This window comes from Mastigoproctus giganteus, chromosome 2, assembly GCF_048544385.1.
Source record: "Mastigoproctus giganteus isolate SK-2022 chromosome 2, ASM4854438v1, whole genome shotgun sequence".
Taxonomy (NCBI): Eukaryota; Metazoa; Arthropoda; class Arachnida; order Uropygi; family Thelyphonidae; genus Mastigoproctus; species Mastigoproctus giganteus.
In genome coordinates this window covers 14,844,006-14,863,354 of record NC_143576.1, presented here as the reverse complement: position 1 = coordinate 14,863,354, position 19,349 = coordinate 14,844,006, and the positions used below count along the sequence as shown (strand labels likewise).

The 19,349-nt window shown below is 35.2% G+C and overlaps 1 protein-coding gene across 1 annotated transcript in view; it reads left to right on the top strand.

Moving 5' to 3' along the window:
- The window catches only part of tweek (transmembrane protein KIAA1109 homolog tweek), an 806,203-nt gene that overhangs the window by 289,588 nt on the left and 497,266 nt on the right, over positions 1-19,349 (top strand). The window contains 1 exon segment of the mRNA XM_090388226.1: positions 5,289-5,529. Coding sequence (XP_090244352.1) covers positions 5,289-5,529 — 241 coding nt within the window.

Below are 19,349 nucleotides of genomic sequence, written 5' to 3'. Positions count from 1 at the left end.
ACAAACCTAAAATGAAGCATCTGTTAACGGTCGATGGTAAAGCATTTGTGAGTTATTTAGCCGATATCTTTGAAAAACTAAATATATTAAATAAACAACTTCAAGGAACAAATAAAACTCTTGTCGATGCAAAAGCGAAGACATTTGGTTTCATTACATTTATTAAATTATGTCAAAAATATATTTGTAAAAAAAGTTTGAACAGTTTCGTTGTCTGCAAAAATGTGAAGTGACTGATACCGCTGTATTTGTTATTGTTGATCAGCTGAAAATTCTGTCCGATGATTTAAAAGAAAGGTTTTTTGATTTAAAACAAATTGATTTTCCAACCTGGATGATGCAACCAATGTTAGTGGATTTGTCTGATGTATCAATGCAGTACCAAGAAGAATTCTCAGAAATGCAAAATGATGAGTCAATTAAAACTTTATTCAATATAAAAGAAGTGATGGCATGGCTTTGTGATGAAACAGAAATAAAATACCCAAATTCAACCAACTTTGCAAGAGAGCTATTGTTACCGTTTCCATCTTCATATTTAGCTGAATGTGGATTTAGTTCCATAAATGATTTCTTACTAAAGAAAAGAAATCGACTGGATATCACAATGTCTATTATATGTTTTGAAAATTTACTTCCTATTTTTTTCTTAATTTTTCCTAATGATTCTTCCTAAAACCTAAGTCTCGTGTCCTGAACAAGTTGTAATTAGGCTTCATTTAGGGAATAATTAAATTTTTGAATATAAAAAATATATATATCGGTGTTTCCCAACGTTACATAGGGGGGCATCAGAAGTTTAGAAAGACTTAGGTGGGGCATGGTAAAAAAAAGGTTGGGAAACACCACTTTATACACTGATTCGAGCTTCTGGATGCATTCATTGTAGCTTTTTTTTTTTTTTTTTTTTTTTTTTTTTTGAATTGCTAATAGTTCCTGTGTTGTATTCTGAATAATTTCCTCAGATATTGGAAATCTGCGATGTTTCAAGAGGACGTTAAGCTTGATGGGGAGCTTTGCAAAAAAATCTTGAATTTAAAATGTGCAGGGTTGTGGTCATGATACAATAAGTAATTCCCCAAAGTCCACTCTTTTGGCCGTTTTCTGCAAACAGTATTATGCAGTCACCATAGAATTGTTTTGCAGTATTCCTGGTTCATTGTGTGACAATGTAGGACAAATTCTTAATGAATATTACCCTGTGAGTCAAAAATATGATGATTGTTTTTTTTTTTTTTTTTTGCCTTTGGAGGAGTCTTCTATTTAATAGCACCAAGCCTTTATTTATAGTTCAGAGCAATATGCCCATGATTCATTACCAGTAATGATGGAAGAAACAGCATTTGGATCAGCAACAGCATGCTGATGAAGTTCTGGGAATGCAAGAATTTATCTCTCTCTCTCTCTGATCATCAGTGAGGACGAGAGGCACAAACTTAACTGAAATGTTTTGCATTCCCAAGTCTTGTGTTAAATTTGATTGACATGTCCCATAAGGAATACCAGAATTTACTAGAAATTTTCTGAATAGTTAATCATCGATTACTCTGATATAGGGGTGGCTCGTTGGTAGGCACTGTGGAACTGCAGCAGCATTTTAAATCTAAATATACAGTCAACAGAGTTATATGAAATTTTGTGAAGAACTATGCAACTTAATGAATATTTTTATTAACAGGTCCCGCATATAGTATACTCATCCTCTGTTTCCAATAATAAAAAAAAAAAAAATAAATAAATAAATAATAATTAAAAAAAAATAATAATTAAAAAATAATTGCTTTATTTAATACAAGTATTAAACAGAGCCCAGGCCCGACCATAGCCTAAGGCCTTTGGTTCATGGGAAAACAACTATTTTCAATAATCATTTCAATAATAAACGAATAAAAACATGAAATCGTTTTCAACTTCGAAGTTTAACCATAGGTAGAACTGTGCACTAGACAGTTCTACATTTTGCTCCCAGTCAATGCCTGGTTGGTGGGTTGCCAATACGCATTTTTTAGAGGTGACAAAATGAGTTAAAGGAGCTGTGGAATGAGCAGCCGATTTGATCATTGACCATGTAGGGTGTGTCGCTGCAGGATTTGCCCAAATTCCTATTAAGTAAATTATATCGGTGTTAAGTCAATACTGAAAATTCAACAGAGTAATTATGTGATTACAGCTTAATTGCAAATTGAACTTGAACTTGCTAAGTTGAAATTAGGTTATGAGGAGATGTGTAAGTAACACATTGTTTCTATGACAGACTGTTTTGTGAAATTTGATTCGATCATGACCTCCATGCTTCCCCATGATTAGTTGCGTGACAGTGAATATTCTTGGTGAACTTACAAAATTCATAAAAATTCTTTTGACCATTCCGATGACTACTTCAGAGCCAGAATGCTGCCATTCAACATTAAAAAGAATAAAATCATTTTTAAGGAGCACTATGAATGAGGAAAGGCTAAATGCTCAAGCAATGCTTTCAATAGAGAAAAGCTTGGTCAGCAGTGCACCAAACTTGAAAAAGTTTATGATCTATTTTCAACAAATAAAAACTGAAGAATGGATTTTATTTTTAAATAAAATTTTAAGATTACCCAAGTCTGTTAATGGTAAGTGTCCAGTTAATGTTTTGTAATATTTTTAACTTGCTTATTATTATTACTATCTATGTCTACATGTCTTATAACCAAGGCAATTTAATGTAACTTTAAGAAGCAGCACCCCCTATACATCAGAGTCAAGAGCCACTACTGCTCTGTTCAGATCATGATCACAAGTGAGTCATTGATTTTTGAAGTTGAAGAGCAGCTGGAGTGAGGATGATCAAAAACTGACAAGCCCTTTTTAAACTTGCAAACTACTGAAAAGTGTTTGAATGATGCATAGCATTTTTTTTTGAAAGCTGTTTTTTTAACATTTCATGGCTTTCTGTTGCACTTTTCTTTAATTTGAAACAAAATTTGATGCAAATTTGCCACTTAGTAAATCACTCATTTTAAAATGTGGTGAAACATATAAAACACCTTCTGTTTAATATGCATTAAATAGGGTGTTTATGCATTATTGTCAAGATGATTCGCCGATCATGTTATGAAAAGTCTTGCCTTTTGCAACATTAATTTCAAGTAACTGAGTCAGTCTCTGAACTTTTTGATTGCATTTCATATATCTAACATTTCGTTTTGTTGGTTTCATATATTTTATGCAACGTAGACAATCATATGATGCCCAATTCATTAACTTGTGCCAAAATTTCGTGTGTAAATTTGTAGAATTTTTTTTAAAGAGAAATTTAATGATGAAGTATAGCTAACATTTCATTTTATGGGTTTAAAATATTTTATGCAACATATGCAATGCCCAGTTTATTAATTAGAACTAGTATACTTTTTTCACCAATGTACTTTTTGTAGTTCACAACAAAATTTCATGTGCAGCTTTGCAGAATTTTTTTAAAGATTTGAAATTTAATGACAAAGCCATAGTGTTATGGCTTTTTTTTAAATTTTTTTTATTGTGATAAAGACAGAAAAATTGTTAGGATGGTCAGCAACTGAGTGGATCAAATAAATAAAATATCTGTTTTAAGTACAGAAAGTTGGAAACTATATATGTGCTTTGTGTAAAAAATAAAAGACTGGATCAACCTTGAACCATCCTCACTTTGTTATCTAAGTTTTTTTTTCACCAGTATACTTTTATAAATTAGTTTAGGAAAAGAATATGGTGGTTTTCTTAGATAAAAAAAAAAAAAAAAAAGGGAAACAAACTGAAGCATCATGCTAATGTTTATTTTTACATAGCATTTTGTTAAAAATGCCTTTGAAAATATACAGGGTGATTCTAAATTATTGTCGGGGTTTCCATGGCCTATACCATTTTCAAACCGGAAACAACAAAATAAAACTGCTTACGGAATATGAAAGTGTAACTCAAAAAGTTTTATTACCTATAGAATCAATACTGCAGAATGCTAAACAACTTCAACATGCACACCTTTCTTGGCACGTAAGATGCCCAAGCAATATTAAATTTCCCTCCAAGTGTTCTCTAGCATTTGTGGTGTAACTTTCGATCACAGCAACAATTCTGAGTTTCAGTTCATCGAGGGAGGTCACAGGGGTTTTGAACACAGTGTCCTTCACGTATCCCCACAGGAAGAAATCAAGTGGTTTAAGATCGGGTGAGCGTGGAGGCCATGGAATCGATCCACCACACCCAACCCAGCACCCAGGAAAATGCATGTCAAGAAATTCTGGGACAATAAGAGCCCAATGTGGCAGTGCACCATCTTACTGGAACACCACATTTGGCTGATGATTTTCCAACTGGGGTTACAGATACAGCTGTAGCATGTCCAGATAGGTCACTGCGGTTAGTTTTTTCTGCAAAGAAAAAGGGCCCCAAAACTTCCAAACATGACAAAGCACACCAGATATTGACCTTTGGACTATCTCTTTTGAATTCTCGAATAATGTGAGGGTTTTCTGATCCCCATATTCTGCAATTATAACGATTTACCCACCCTGATATGTTAAAACATTGCTTCGTCACTAAATCTCCATCTCTGAAGGCAATTTTCATCAGCTTCCATGTTTGACAAAATGTCTTGGGCAAATTGGAAATGGCAGGTTTATCATTTGGCTTTAAAGCCTGCACAATCTGCAGTGTAGGCATGGAGGTGAAAGCGGTTATGAACAACCCTCCAAACAGTTGTTTTTGGTATACCTAACTGCAAAGAAGCTCGTCTAGTTGATTTTTGTGGGCTTCAAGAAAACTGGATTTGATCAATATCTTTCTGCGAAGTGCTCGGTCTTTCTGCTCCTTTTCGGTGCAAAACACTACCAGTCTCTTGAAATTGCTTTAACCAATGTCGGGTAGCATTATCTGAAGGTGGATCTTTTCTATACTGAGTTCTGTAACAATGTTGCATTGTGATAAGACTTTGTTTCAAAAAACCAAAGTACGCACATTGTCTTCTCTTGAACAGTTGCCATTTTGAAGTAATGCTGTCAATATCTCCCAGATATCAATGCAGCGAGTACAGCATTGTCAAATAAAACTTTTTGAGTTGCACTTTCATATTCCGTAAGCAGTTTATTTTGTTGTTTCCAGTTTGAAAATTGTAGGCCACAGAAACCCCGACAATAATTTAGAATCACCCTGTGTATTAATTATAGCTTAGTTTAAGTTTATTTTTTAAACTGTGATACAGTGTTGCTTTTGACTTTATTTAGCTCTCTTTTTAAAATGTGTAGTGGTTTAGGATATGAATTGTTTCTTTATTTCAGCATTAATAGGTCATGATTGGATTCCCTTGGTTATTTTTGGAGTGGCCAGAATTCGTAGGACTCGACTTCTAGCCATGCTAAGTGGATTAAAGTTAGAAGGAGAATTGAATGGATTTCATTCTAGTATTACACATAAAGAAAGAGTCAGAGGGCCTGCTCGAAAATGGAGTGAGTCGTCTTTAGCTGGCCAGCTGGGACAAACGATGGTGGTTTTACTGGAAGGAGTATTACCAAATCAACAGTGAGTATGTACATTAGGTTAAAAGTAAAAAGGAAGGTGAAATGTTTATTGTTTTTCACATATTTTACATACTGCAAATTTTCAAGTTACATTTTTTCTTCTAGTAAACAAAAGAAAGATTAGACTGCAAAGTATTTCATTTGACATTTAATTTCGTACATATAATAATCAGGGAAAAAAAATGCTATAACTGAATGTACTATAGAAGGTGTGACCAACAAGTCAATTACGATCTACCAGTTAATCGTGGCTTTAATTTTGGTCGATCATGACGAATTTTAAATATATATAAAAAATAGATTATTCAAAATCTAAATATTATTATTATGCACCCCACTGCATATGCTTATTACAAATCCATTGAACCATGTGACTACTCTTGTTGCCTTGCAGTTGCTACGCTTTAGTGGAAATTCACACAGTTGTGTTGTGGAGAGCATAATGTGTGTTGAATTCTTATTTAGCTTACTTAATATTAATAACTGGACAGTACTTATATGTTACTTTATTACCCTTTGATTTAAAATGAATACTATGAAAAAGAGTAAAATGTATCATTTTCATCAAGAGTGGGAACTAGAATACTTTTTTGTAATAATAAAAGAAAAATGTTATTGTTTTATTTGCAATGCTTCCATGGTTATACCCAAAATAGGAAATTTAGAAAGACACTTCAATGCACTCCACAGTAAATACCAATCAGATTTTCTGCCTAATAGTGACCTTAGAAAAAAATACATTAAAAGAACTTAAATCACGATTATTTGCTCAACAAAATTAAAGAACTTAAATTACAATTATTTGCTCAACAAAATTTGTTCATGAGCAGTAACTGTAGCATCATTTAAAGTGAGTCATCTCCTTGCGAAAAAATGCAAACCATTTTTGATGGTCAATTCATCAAAGACTCATTTTTATAAATAACAGATTCTCTTTATGAAAATTTTAAGAACAAAAATGAAATTAAAAGTACTCTTCAAGATTTGCAATTATCTCGAAATACTGTGATGCGATGCATCGAAAAAATGAGTAAAAATGTGAGCGAACAGCTGCGTGCTCATATTGCTAATTGTGTGTCCTTTTCTTTACAACTTGATGAATCTGCAGACATCAGTGATACAGCTCAATTGCTCGTTTTTATTGTTATGGTTTTCGATAATTCTGCTACTAGGGAACTGCTGCTGGGTATGGTTTCATTAAAAGAAAGAATTAGAGGTCGATATATTTAACACATTCAAAAACTTTATTGAAAAAATAATTTAAGCTCATATCAATAACAACAGATGGAGTTAAAGTGATGACGGGGCATCTTAATGCATCCCATTTAACCAAAAGAATGATGAATTCATAGATTTTTGGAGTTACTGCTGTATCATTCACCAACAAATGTTAGCCAGCAAAAGATTAAATCTAAAGTGTTGTGGACATAGATTTCAAAATCATGAATTCCATCACAGGACAATCTTTCATAGGAGACTTTTCAAAATGCAACTGGATGAAAATGAACCAGATCTGATATTACACACAGATGTGAGGTGGCTGAGCCGGAGTAAATTTCTACAGAGATTTCGCAATTCGCTGAATGAAATTAAAAAAATTGTTGATCAAAGGGGAGATGATTATCAGCAGCTACAAGATACAGAGTGGTCGTGTCATTTGGCTTTTTTGGCAGATTTTACCAGTAAATTAAGTGATCTGTGAATTTGGAATTACAAGGGAAAAATAAAAATGTGGGTGACATGATTAGTGGTATTTCTGCATATAAATATTAATTATTGGCAATGGCTAAGGATCTCAAAGAAAAACAATTCGATCATTTTGTGGCTAAGGTAAAGAAAGCCAACACGAGAATGATGAGAAATGTCAGATAACTTACGCGGAAAATTAGTTTCCTGACACCGGACTCTAGTGCTGCTCGCTTGGTAAACAGATGGTAGGTGTTATTGGTCTGGAGCCGAAATCGAGAAGAATATATTGACTGACAGGTAGGTGTAGCAAACAATGAAATGATTGGTGGTGGACGCAACAGACGACAAGCTTCTGTGTAGTCATTGGTTGGCATTATAATGTGTATTTGAGTAAAGAACGGTGCATAATAGTTTTGTGATGAATGTTAAACAGGTAATAGTAGCGATGAATCTTTTAAAGATGGAAAAAAATTGTAAAATGTTGCTTGATTTTTTGATGAAAACTAAATTAATAAAAGTTTTGTTCCGTTCATTTTTATGTTCTTCATTACGTTTTTTTCTCATTATTAAAAGCAGATTTTGGAGTTCATGAGTGTTTTTACTGTATTGTTGATTTAGGTTTGGTTACGAAAAAAGGAAAAGATTTCCTTATTTTTCGTTATATTTCGTAACCTGACCTTAAACGTTATGTTAGGAAATAATAGGAAAAGAAAGAGAGAAAGATTCTTTATATAAATAAATATAAAAAAAAAATATATAGTGAATAACTATTAAGGTGATGATTGACATTATGTTACCTGTGTATCTGCACGATTGCCATTAAAAATAAAAGTAATGTAATAAAAAATTAATATTTTTTAATAAATAATTTATGCGCTAGTCCACCCATGATTCTAAAGAAAAGAGGTTATGTTACTCCCTCCATTTTGGGAGGGGTTCAAGCTCCCATAGGATTCAAGTGGAGGTAACCTGACCTTTTTCACCATTAGGGCATATTATTGAACAAGAAAATAAAAATATAGTCATAAAAAAATTTATTTTTTTTTATGAATGTGTTTCTGAATATGACTGTGATTCTAAAGAAAAAAAGGTTATGTTACCCCTTCCACTTCGGGAGGGGTTCAAGCTCCCATGGGATTCAAGTGGAGGTAACCTGACCTTTTTTCACCATTATGAAAAGTGCACATTAGGGCAAGCTACCATTGAGGCAAGTGACCGTTAGTGCTTCTGAGTGCTATTAAAGTGATACTAAACCGATGTTATCATGTGTTGTGTTCATGCACCAATCAGCACATCATTTGCCACGCCTACCTGTCAATCAGTATATCGTTTTTGACTTCAACTCCAGACCGATAACACCTACTGTCATTTTACCGAGTGAGCAGTGCTAGTGTCCCATATTGAGAAACTAATTTTCTGCGTAAGTTATGTGGTTTCTCGCCGTTCTCATGTTGTCTTTCCTTACCTTCACCCATTTTGCAAATATGCAAGATCATTTGCAAAAGTAGCATTAGCATTAGTAGAGCCATATAATGCAAGAAAGCAAGCTTATGCAGCATCAGCCAAAAAAAAAAAAAAAAAAAACACTCCCATTTCACCCCTCCATTCGTTCCAAATACCTGTCCAGCTCAGCCTTAAATTTATTTAGGCTATCAACTTCCACAACAAAGGATGGAAGTCTGTTCCACCAACCAACCACCTGCTGGCTAAAGGCAAATTTCCGCACATCTATGCTACATCTGTCTCTTCTCAATTTGAATTTATGCCCGCTCAAATGATTATTCTGAGCAAGAGAAAGAATTCCATAAGCATTGAGTATGCTCAAACCATTCAAGTCTTTATACACCCAGTCAGATCACCTCGCAGGTGCCTAGTCTCCAGATATTGTAATTTGCAAAATTTAACCCTTTCTTCATAAGAGCAACCCTTTGTTCCATTCACTAATCTTGTTGCCCTTCACTGTGCTCATTCCAACAGCTCTACATCCTTCTTAAAACAAGGCCTCCAGACCTGTATACAGTACACAATATGTGGCCTGACCATTGCCTTATATAAGGGGATAATCACCTCCTTATCCCTGCTAGAAAAATTCCTATATACCATTGACAAGACACTCTTGCAGACTATCTGCACTGCTCAGAAAACTTCATATCTGCCTGCACAATTACCTCCAGGTCCTTTTCGTTCTCTACCACTGTCAGTGTAGTACCACAGAGTTGATACATCACTCTGGGGTTGCTGCTTCCCATATGTAGTACTTTACATTTGTCAATGTTAAACTTCATTTGCCACCTCTCAGCCCATCTGCTCAACTTTTCTAGATCCTGTTGCAGCAGCGTACTGTCATTAGTGTCCTTAACAACCCTGTCAACCTTCGTATCATCTGCAAACTTGGACATTAAGCTTGATATACCATCATCAGTATCATTTATAAATACAGAAAACAACAATGGACCCAACACTGAACCCTGGGGGACTCCACTAATAACATTAGCCCGTGATGAGCAGTGTCCATTGATTACTACTCTGTCTTCTCCCACTCAACCATCCCTTTATCCATAGCAGCAATTTGCCTCCAGTGCCGCACTGCTCCAATTTGTTCAGCAGTCTTCCATGTGCAACAGTATCAAAAGCCTTTCTAAGATCGAAATATATGATATCAAAGTTATTCACTGCATCCAGTTCCTTTGTGACCACATCATAGTATCCAATCAAATTGGTCGGGCAAGACTTTCCCTTAACAAAACTATGCTGTGTTCGAGCTATAACTGAATATAGTCTTGTCTAGATGATCCTGCTTCTTTAACCAGTGCCTCCATTAATTTTTCTTGACAGTAGTTAAACTAACAGGTCTATAATTACTCCTGTTGCCCTTTGATCCTCCTTTGTGAATTGGGGTCACATTTGCACATCTCCAGTCCTTGGGTACCTCCCCTGAGTCCAAAGAAGCTCTCTTAATTATGGCTAAGGGTTTGCTTCCTTCCTTTGCTGCCTCCTTTAATATAACTGGATAAATCCCATCCACCCCGCGTGCCTTTTTTATGTTTATCTTCAACAATTTCTCCTCCACTTTCCTCTCAGTTATTACAAAATCATCTAGCTCACTGCCAGAGTTTTACTCACCTCTGGCATTCCCTTCCCTGAATAACTCCTCAAACTGAATAACTAGTTTGTTAGTCACCTGAGCAGGATTATCAACAGTTGAACAATCAATATCCAGTGGACCAATCTGATTCATCCCTTTCCTTCCAGAGTTTACATAGGTAAAGAACTCTTGTTTTTTTTTGCATCCTTTGCCAAGAATTTCTCATAATCTGCCTTTGCCTGCCTAATCTCCTTTGTGACTTGGTCAGACCAGCTTATATCTATCGTAGGCTTATTATATCCTGTTTTTGAATGTAATAGTGAGAAATATGTTTCTGAAATTGATAAAGTTGTGGATGATCTTGAAATCAGATTCAGTGATAAGAAATATATTCAACAATTGAAGACATTGTTCAGTATATTTCTTATCCATTTAATGTTGACTTAGATAAGAAAAAAATTTCAGAAATAAATCGAGATTTTTCACATGGAGAAAAAAAATATTACTTGAAAATGAAATTATTACATTGCGAAATCATCAGAAGTGAGATCATCAGAAAAAGAATTTTGGATATATATATTTGCCTAGAAAAGTACCCAAATGTAAAAAATTTCAGTGAACTTTTAAATTCCTGTTTTGGTTCCACATATCTATGTGAATCTGCCTTTACGCATTTGAAACTAAGACGAATAATTACTCTACTCTTACGGACTTGCCCACATAAGATTCTTTATGGTTGGCAGATGACAAGAAGACACAAACTTCACATGAATTTAAAATAAGAATTCTGAATTATATTTGATTTTAAATTTTATAAACAACATTTTTCAATGTGTTGATTAACTTTTTTAACCATGTTGCAATGAAATTCTTAAGATGGCAGATTGTGGCAGATTTTGAAGAAAAATATAGATCACATCACAAACTGAGTTGGCCACCCCTGTACTATAGCATTAGTAGAGGCATATGATACAAGAAAGGAAGTTTAGGCAACGCCAGCAAAAAAAAAAAAAAATCCTTTCCATTTCACCCATTCATTCACTTCAAAAGTTTGTCCAGTTCTTCCTTGAATTTATTTAAGCTGTCAACTTCCACAATGATAAATGGCAGTTTGTTCCAACAATCAAAAAAAAAAAAAAAAAAAACTGCAGGGGCTCGCATCTGGTGAGTATGGGCTTTGCAAACCCAGGGTCCTGAGCTGAATCATGAGCTGGTCATCTTTCTTGGTGATTCCTTCCTTCTTCTGACTCTCTCTCTCTCTCTCTCTCTCTCTCTCTCTCTCTCTCTCTCTCTCTCTCTCGGGGTAACTCAGGAATTTTTTTTTGGCTGGTGAAGCATAAGCTTCAAGCCGCCTTGCACCATATGGCTAATAATAATAAACTATCCACTGGCTAAAGGCAAATTTCCACACATCTGTTCTATAACTGCCTTTCCTCAATTTGAATTTATGCCCCCCTCAGATTTTTAATCTGAACAAATGAGCCTGTTCAAACCATTCAAGGCCTTATACATCTCAGTCAGATCACCTCACAGGTGTCTAGAGTTCAGACTCTGAAATTTGCAGAACTTACGCCTTTCTTGTTAAGAGCACCCCTTTGTTTCCCTCACCAATCTCATTGCCCTTCACTGTACTCATTCTAGCAACCCTACATCCTTCTTAAAATGAGACCTCCATACCTATACACAGCACTCAAGGTGTAGCCTGACCATTGCCTTATACAAAGGGATAATACCTCCTTATTTCTGCTAATAAAATTCCTGTTCCTCATTGACAAGACTGCATGAACTGTTCTGGCAGCCTGTCTGCACTGCTTAGAAAACTTCATATCTGACTGCACAATTACCCCCAGGTCTTTATCATTTTCCACTACCCTGAGTGTAGTATCACACAGTTGGTACATTTCTCTTGGATTACTGCTACCCATATATATAGTACTTTGAATTTGTCAATGTTAAATTTCAGTTGCCACTTCTGAGCCCACCTTCCCAACTTTTCTAGATCCTGTTGCAGTAGCATACTGTCATTACTATCATTAACAGCCCTTCCAACCTTTGTGTCATCTGCAAACTTGGACATTGAGCCTGATATACCTTCATCAGTATCATTGATGAATATATATATATACAAAACAATAATGGGCCCTGGGGGACTCCACTAATAACATTGGACCATGAAGAGCAGTGTGGAAGAAGATGGTTTCACCTCAACCATTCTTTTAGCCATTGATGTCCTTAATGCCATAATGGTACAGTTTGTACAGTAGTCATCCATGTGCAACAGTATCAAAAGCTTTCCTGAAATCCAAGTAGAACAAATGAATGTACTGAAACACCAGAAATTAAAAGGCTAATATACTTTAGTTGAAAGATATATATATATATATATATATATATATATATATATATACACACTGTGTGTGTGTATATATACCCATACTATACTATACAACCTACTTCTAAGTTGGCTCCTGCACAATTCACTTCAGCTCATTATTCTGACATCAAAATTTTTTTTATATATTATATATACTGTATATAAAATCATTTAACCCAAGCACGGTACTAAGTACTATAGGTTCTAATACCTCTCGTGTTTGGGGTCCACATAAAAAAAAGAAAATAAATAAAAATAAATGAGAGTATGCTTCAGCTGTGTTTATATCACTTGAGAAGACAGAGTGTTAGATCAGCACTAAATTTTCTATGAATCTTCTTTTTCTCACTCAGAAGGTTTTATACCTAGTTTCATTTTCTTGGTCCATGACTATCAGAAATATTTCTGTAAATTTTTGGAATGGCTGCTCCAGTCTATTCCAGTTCAGGACTTAGTTTTGGAGACTCTTTAACCAGATTTTATGTCAGTAGGTTAATCCAGTACCCTTTCAATGGGGTCTGCAAGGTCAAAACTATTTTCATAATAATACTAAGATGTTATACTAAGACTTTGGGGTCCTCAATAATTTTTAAGAGTGTAAAGGCGTCCCAAGACCAAAAGGTTTGAGAACCATTTGGTTAATCTCTTCCCTCTGAGTACTCTACCTCTAAGAAATAATGTTACACAAATCCCACCTTATGGCTGCCTATTGAATGATGACTTTTTTGGTTTTTAATGAATATTTTTTTGAGTGTAGTATAACATGATACAAGTGTAATTTTCAGTACTTGCTTCAGAACAACAGAATAATTATATTCTCTTAAAAATAAATATAAAAAAGACTGCACAATTTAATTCTAACAGGACACAAATTGTGTCCAACATACACTTTGTAATTTTATCCTTCCATGGCCAGCTTGTTTTCCATTTAAAACAGATCTTTGTCAACACAGGTATTAAGTTAATCTTTTCCTTTTATTTTACATTATATTCTTTAAAAATCATTATTACTCCAAACAGTATTATATGGTTATAATAGTATTTAATTCATTTTCAGAATATGTAGCAAACACCTTAAATCTCTATGGATGATCTGATGCTAAATCCTGTAAAAGATCATATTATTATCATTTTAGTTCTTCAAGTAATTATAGCCAAATTAAGGTCTCACTTCACTGCCATTGCACTTTAAAACCAAAATTAGATGAAGTAGTTCTCAAAGGCAAACAGAGATTCAAACACAAAAATTATTTGTGTCAAAAAAAACAAGCAAACTGATTTTCTTAATGCTCATACACTAATGTAGTTTTCAGCAATATGGTTTCTAAACAATATTAGATTATTCTTACATCATTCAGTATAACAGGTAGAAGTGTAGGAAGGTTGGATATTTTATTATTATTATTAGTAGTAGCAGTTGTAGTACTTGCAAATGGTACAAGGAAGCACACTTATATAACATTAGCTATAAAAAAAAAAAAAAGAGTGCCCACCTTATCTGTCCATCTCTTTTAATAATACAGTGGATCTTTATTAAGAAATTCTATTTAACAAATTTCTCTACATTACAAATTTTTTTGCAAAACATTGCATTTTGAAATGAAATTACATGTAAAATTAGCCCCATATGGTGGTGTTATTCTCTTGGTAATGAATTTTAAAAATATTAGCATTCACTCTATTGCAAACCAGTGGTAATTACCAGTCTAACAAAACAATGGGTTCCCACCCTAATTTTTTTAAAAATTCATTATCAAGAGACTAACACCACTGTATGGGGTTAATTTGCTAATCACTCCATCATGACACACATTGACAACAATCAATCGGAATGCGTACCCTATACTAAAGATTAAACAGGTTTTTTTTAAAAATAAATTTCAGGTAAATGTGGTCATAAACACTGCAATAAATAGGACAGATTTATAAATTAATGTTCAATTTTAATTGTGCAATTCGAGTAATTTTTACCATCGTGGAAACATATTGAAGAGAAAATGTTTAAATGTAAATGATAAAGTTAAGATACTTCATGAAATTGACAAGAGTTTTAAGAAAAAAGATATTGCTGAGAAATATGCCATACCCACAAAGAGTTTATCTGTGATTTTAATGATTCGCACTTCTACATTTGTCTGGGTCTACAATTTAGTAAAAATGTTGCTGATAGTGCTTTTAAATGCTCTGAATAAATGTTAGGTTTTTTTTTTTGCATTGGCAAAATGCATGCATTTTGGAAAATTTTTGTTTTAAAATAGTATTTTCATTAGTAATGTGATTTTTATTCTGTTATTTATTATACTGGATGGCCACGATTAATAACGAATAATGATTTGTAAAATTAAAATGCTATTATGCCATTTCGAAGGGATGGTTGCAATCATCTATTCGGGTGTACTTCGGGTAATTTGGGGAGTACAATGTGTACAGACAGGATAGGAAGGGAGAAGGGGTTATGCTATTAGTTAAGAAACACATAAAATCCAAGGAAGTGAAGCCAGTCGACATAAGCATTGGGAGATCAAAATTGAGGGTAGGAGTGTGCTATAGGCCTAATGACTCTGATGAGTATAATAAGGAACTGTACAGGGAAATAGAGTGTGCCAGTAAATCAGAGTCTTATAATGGGGGATTTTAATTTCCCAGATATTGACTGGAATTTTTGGGTTGGTCACTCACAAGCAAGGCTTTTGTGGATTTATTGGATGATTGTTTTCTACATCAGCATGTTCGGGAGGCAACTAGAGGGAGTAATACTCTTGATCTGATTATCAGTAGTGATTTTTCATGCATTAAGAATCTGCAGATAAAGGAACCACTAGGTGGCAGTGATCACAGTGTGAAGTGCGATTTACTCAAAGAGGTAACTACCATCAGGGGTAGAGGGAAGGGTTTATGCTTTCGTAAAGGTGACTACGATAGTCTGAGATAGTATTTAAATTCTATACAGTCGGACTAACTGATGATGTAACCAGCAGCAAATTCAAAATGGGAAGCATTCAAAGAACTTATCTTGGAAGCTACTAGGGTTTATATACCAACTATAAAGCCTAGGGGTGGTTGAGGGGGAGAAGACAGAGAGTGGTAATCAATGGACACTGCTCAACATGGACTAATGTTATTAGTGGAGTCTCTCATGGTTCAGTGTTGCATCCATTCTTGTTTTCTGTATTTATAAATGATATTGATGATGATATATCAAGCTTGATGTCGAAGTTTGCAGATGATACAAAGGTTGGCAGGGTTGTTAAGGATACTACTGATGCTATGCTGCTGCAACAGGATCTGGAAAGGTTGAGCAGATGGGCTGAGAGGTGGCAAATGAAGTTTAACATTGACAAATGTAAAGTACTACATATGGGAAACAGTAACCCCAGAGCAATGTATCAACTCTGTGGTACTACACTGACAGTGTAGAGAATGAAAAGGATCTGGAGGTAATTGTGCAGGCAGATATGAAGTTTTCTGAGCATTGCAGACATGCTGCAAGAGTAGCTCATGGTGTCTTGTCAATGATATACAGGAATTTTTCTAGCAGGGATAAGGAGGTGATTATTCCCTTGTATAAGGCAATGGTCAGGCCACACCTTGAGTACTGTATACAGGTCCTGAGGCCTCATTTCAAGAAGGGCGTAGAGCTGCTGGAACGAGTACAGAGAAGGGCAACAAGATTAGTGAATGGAACAAAGGGTTGCTGTTGCGAAGAAAGGCTTAAGTTTTGCAAATTACAGTGTCTGGAGACTAGGCACTGGCGAGGTGATCTGATAGAGGTGTATAAAGTCTTAAATGGTTTGAGCATGCTCAATGCCGATGGGATTCTTCCTCTTGCTCAGAATAATCACCTGAGAGGGCATAAGTTCAAATTGAGGAAAGACAGATGTAGGATATATGTGCAGAAATTTGCCTTTAGCCAGCAGGTAGTTGGAACAGACTTCCATCCCTTGTTGTGGAAGTTGAGAGCCTAAATAAATTTAAGGCTCAGCTGGACAGGTATTTCGAATGAACGGAGGGGTGAAATGGGAGTGGTTTTTTTTTTTTTTTGGCTGGTGATGCATAAGCTTGCTTTCTTGCATCATATGCCTCTACCAATGCTAATGCAGACTTCAATTAGCAATTCTGAAGAAATGCCAACTGCCACCTGTATGCAATCGAAAATAAAAATGTGAAAGATTTTAAAAATAAATAAGCAGAATCCCATAGTCACCCATAGAAGCGCTGCTACATAGTCTTCTGCTTAAAGTATTGCACAACTGCTGCCAGAAACAATCTAGCAAAACCTACACCCCCGCTTAACTCAATGGGAAATGCAGACAACCACTAAAGAAGAAAAACCTAAAAAGGAAAATGTGTTTAAGGGAATCAGTGATACTTCTTCAAGAGTCATTGGCTCCATGGAAATTCTCAAACACTTGCATTTCTGTCATTGGCTTGCTGAGAGCAAAGTAACTATGGATGCCTCTATGTGAGCAATCAAGACAGATACAATAGAAAATACTTATTAAATATGGTTATCCTAATAACTGGGAAACAATTCAAAGGAACTGAAAGACAAAATGTGAATTACATACTGACCGTTCAATGAATAGGCCAAACCAAAATGCAAATAACATCTAATAACTGAAATTAAGCAGCAAACTGCAAATTTACTACAAAAATAAGATTAATTTGATAAAAAAAAAAAAAAAACCACGTAAAGTGTTTCCTCTTCTGTTAATGAGCCATGACAGAAATGCCTTTTGAAATTTTCACAAGGCTGCTGCATGTTGAAGAAGTGATTACTGTGGTTGCCTTAAACTTTTTCTTTTTAGCCTTTTCTTCTTTAGTGTGTGTGTGTGTGTGTGTTTGTGTGTGCACGTGTGTGCGTGCGTGTGTGTGTGTGTGTGTACATTTGCTCATTAAGTGAAGTAGGTGTCTCCTATCTTAGTACTTGCAGCAGTAGTAAAAGTTTGTGCCACGGTTGCTCCTACGTAAGTGACTGCTTTTACTGCTTTATTTTAAAGGAGGCAGCAGTGGAAGTAAGCAAACTCTTAGCCATAATTATGAGAGCCTCCTTGGATTCAGGAGAGGTACCCATGGACTGGAGATGTACAAATGTAGAATTCACAAAGTAGGATCAAATAGCGACACAAGTAATTATATACATGCTAGTTTAACTTCTGTTCCAGAGAAATTAAAGGAGGTACTGGTTAAAGAAACACTGCAGGATTATCTAGACAAGGCTTCAGTTATAGCTCGGACACAGCGTTGGTTTGTTAAGGGAAAGTCTTGTCTGACCAATTTGATTGGATACTATGATGTGATCACAAAGGAACTGGATGCAAATAATAATTTTGTTATTATATATTTGGATCTTAGAAAAGCTTTTGATACTGTCGCACATGGAAGTCTGCTGCACAAATTGGAGCAGTGCGGCATTGGAGGCAAATTGTTGCTATAGATAAAGGGATGGTTGAGTGGGAGAAGACAGAGAGTGGTAATCAATGGGACACTGCCCTTCATGGACTAATGTTATTAGTGGAGTCCCTCAGGGTTCAGTGTTGGGTCCATAGTTGTTTTCTGTATTTATAAATGATATTGATGACGGTATATCAGGCTTAATGTCCAAGTTTGCAGACGATATGAAGGTTGGCAGAGTTGTTAATGACACTAATGATAGTATGCTGCTACAACAGGAGCTAGAAAAGTTGAGCAGATGGGCTGAGAGGTAGCAAATGAAGTTTAACATTGAAAAATGTAAAGTACTACATATGGGAAGCAGTAACCCCAGAGTAATGTATCAACTCTTTGGTACTACACTGACAGTGGTAGAGAATGAAAAGGACCTGGGGGTAATTGTGGAGACAGACATGAAGTTTTCTGAGCAGTGCATAGAGTCTGCAAGAGTAACTCATGGTGTCTTGTGAACGATATACAGGAATTTTTCTAGCAGAGATAAGGAGGTGATTATCTCTTTGTATAAGGCAATGGTCAGGCCACACCTTGAGTACTGTATACAGGTCTGGAGGCCTCATTTTAAGAAGGATGTAGAGCTGCTGGAATGAGTGCAGGGAAGGGAAACAAGATTGGTGAATGGTGCTCTTATGAAGAAAGGCTTAAGTTTTGTAAATTACAGTGTCTGGAGACTAGGCACCTGCAAGGTGATCTGATTGAGGTGTATAAAGCCTTGAATCTTTCGAGCATGCTCAGTGCTGATGGGATTCTTCCTCTTGCTCAGAATAATCACCTGAGAGAGCATAAATTCAAATTGAGGAAAGACAGTTGTTAGATGTGCAGAAGTTTGCCTTTAACCAGCATGTGGTTGAATCCTGGAACAAACTTCCAGTTGTAGAAGTTGATAGCTTAACCCATTAGTGCCAGCTGTGCTCGTATGGGAACGCTAATTCAAAATATTATTATTTTGAAACTATCACAATTCCATGAAATATTTTTCTATATTGTTTAACTATAAATATCAGTATATTTATAACCTCATATTTATAAATAACTATAAATATGAGGGTTGCATAGTTCCCTTTTTGGAAATTTGAGTTTTTTTATCCAGCAAACAGACAACTCAACCACAACACATGTAGTTTACAAACATAATATATACTGTGAAATGTGGTGTGGGTAACTGATGCATCTAAAACAATTTATCTATCCAACTTATTGTTTGTTATGGTTACCCCATTCT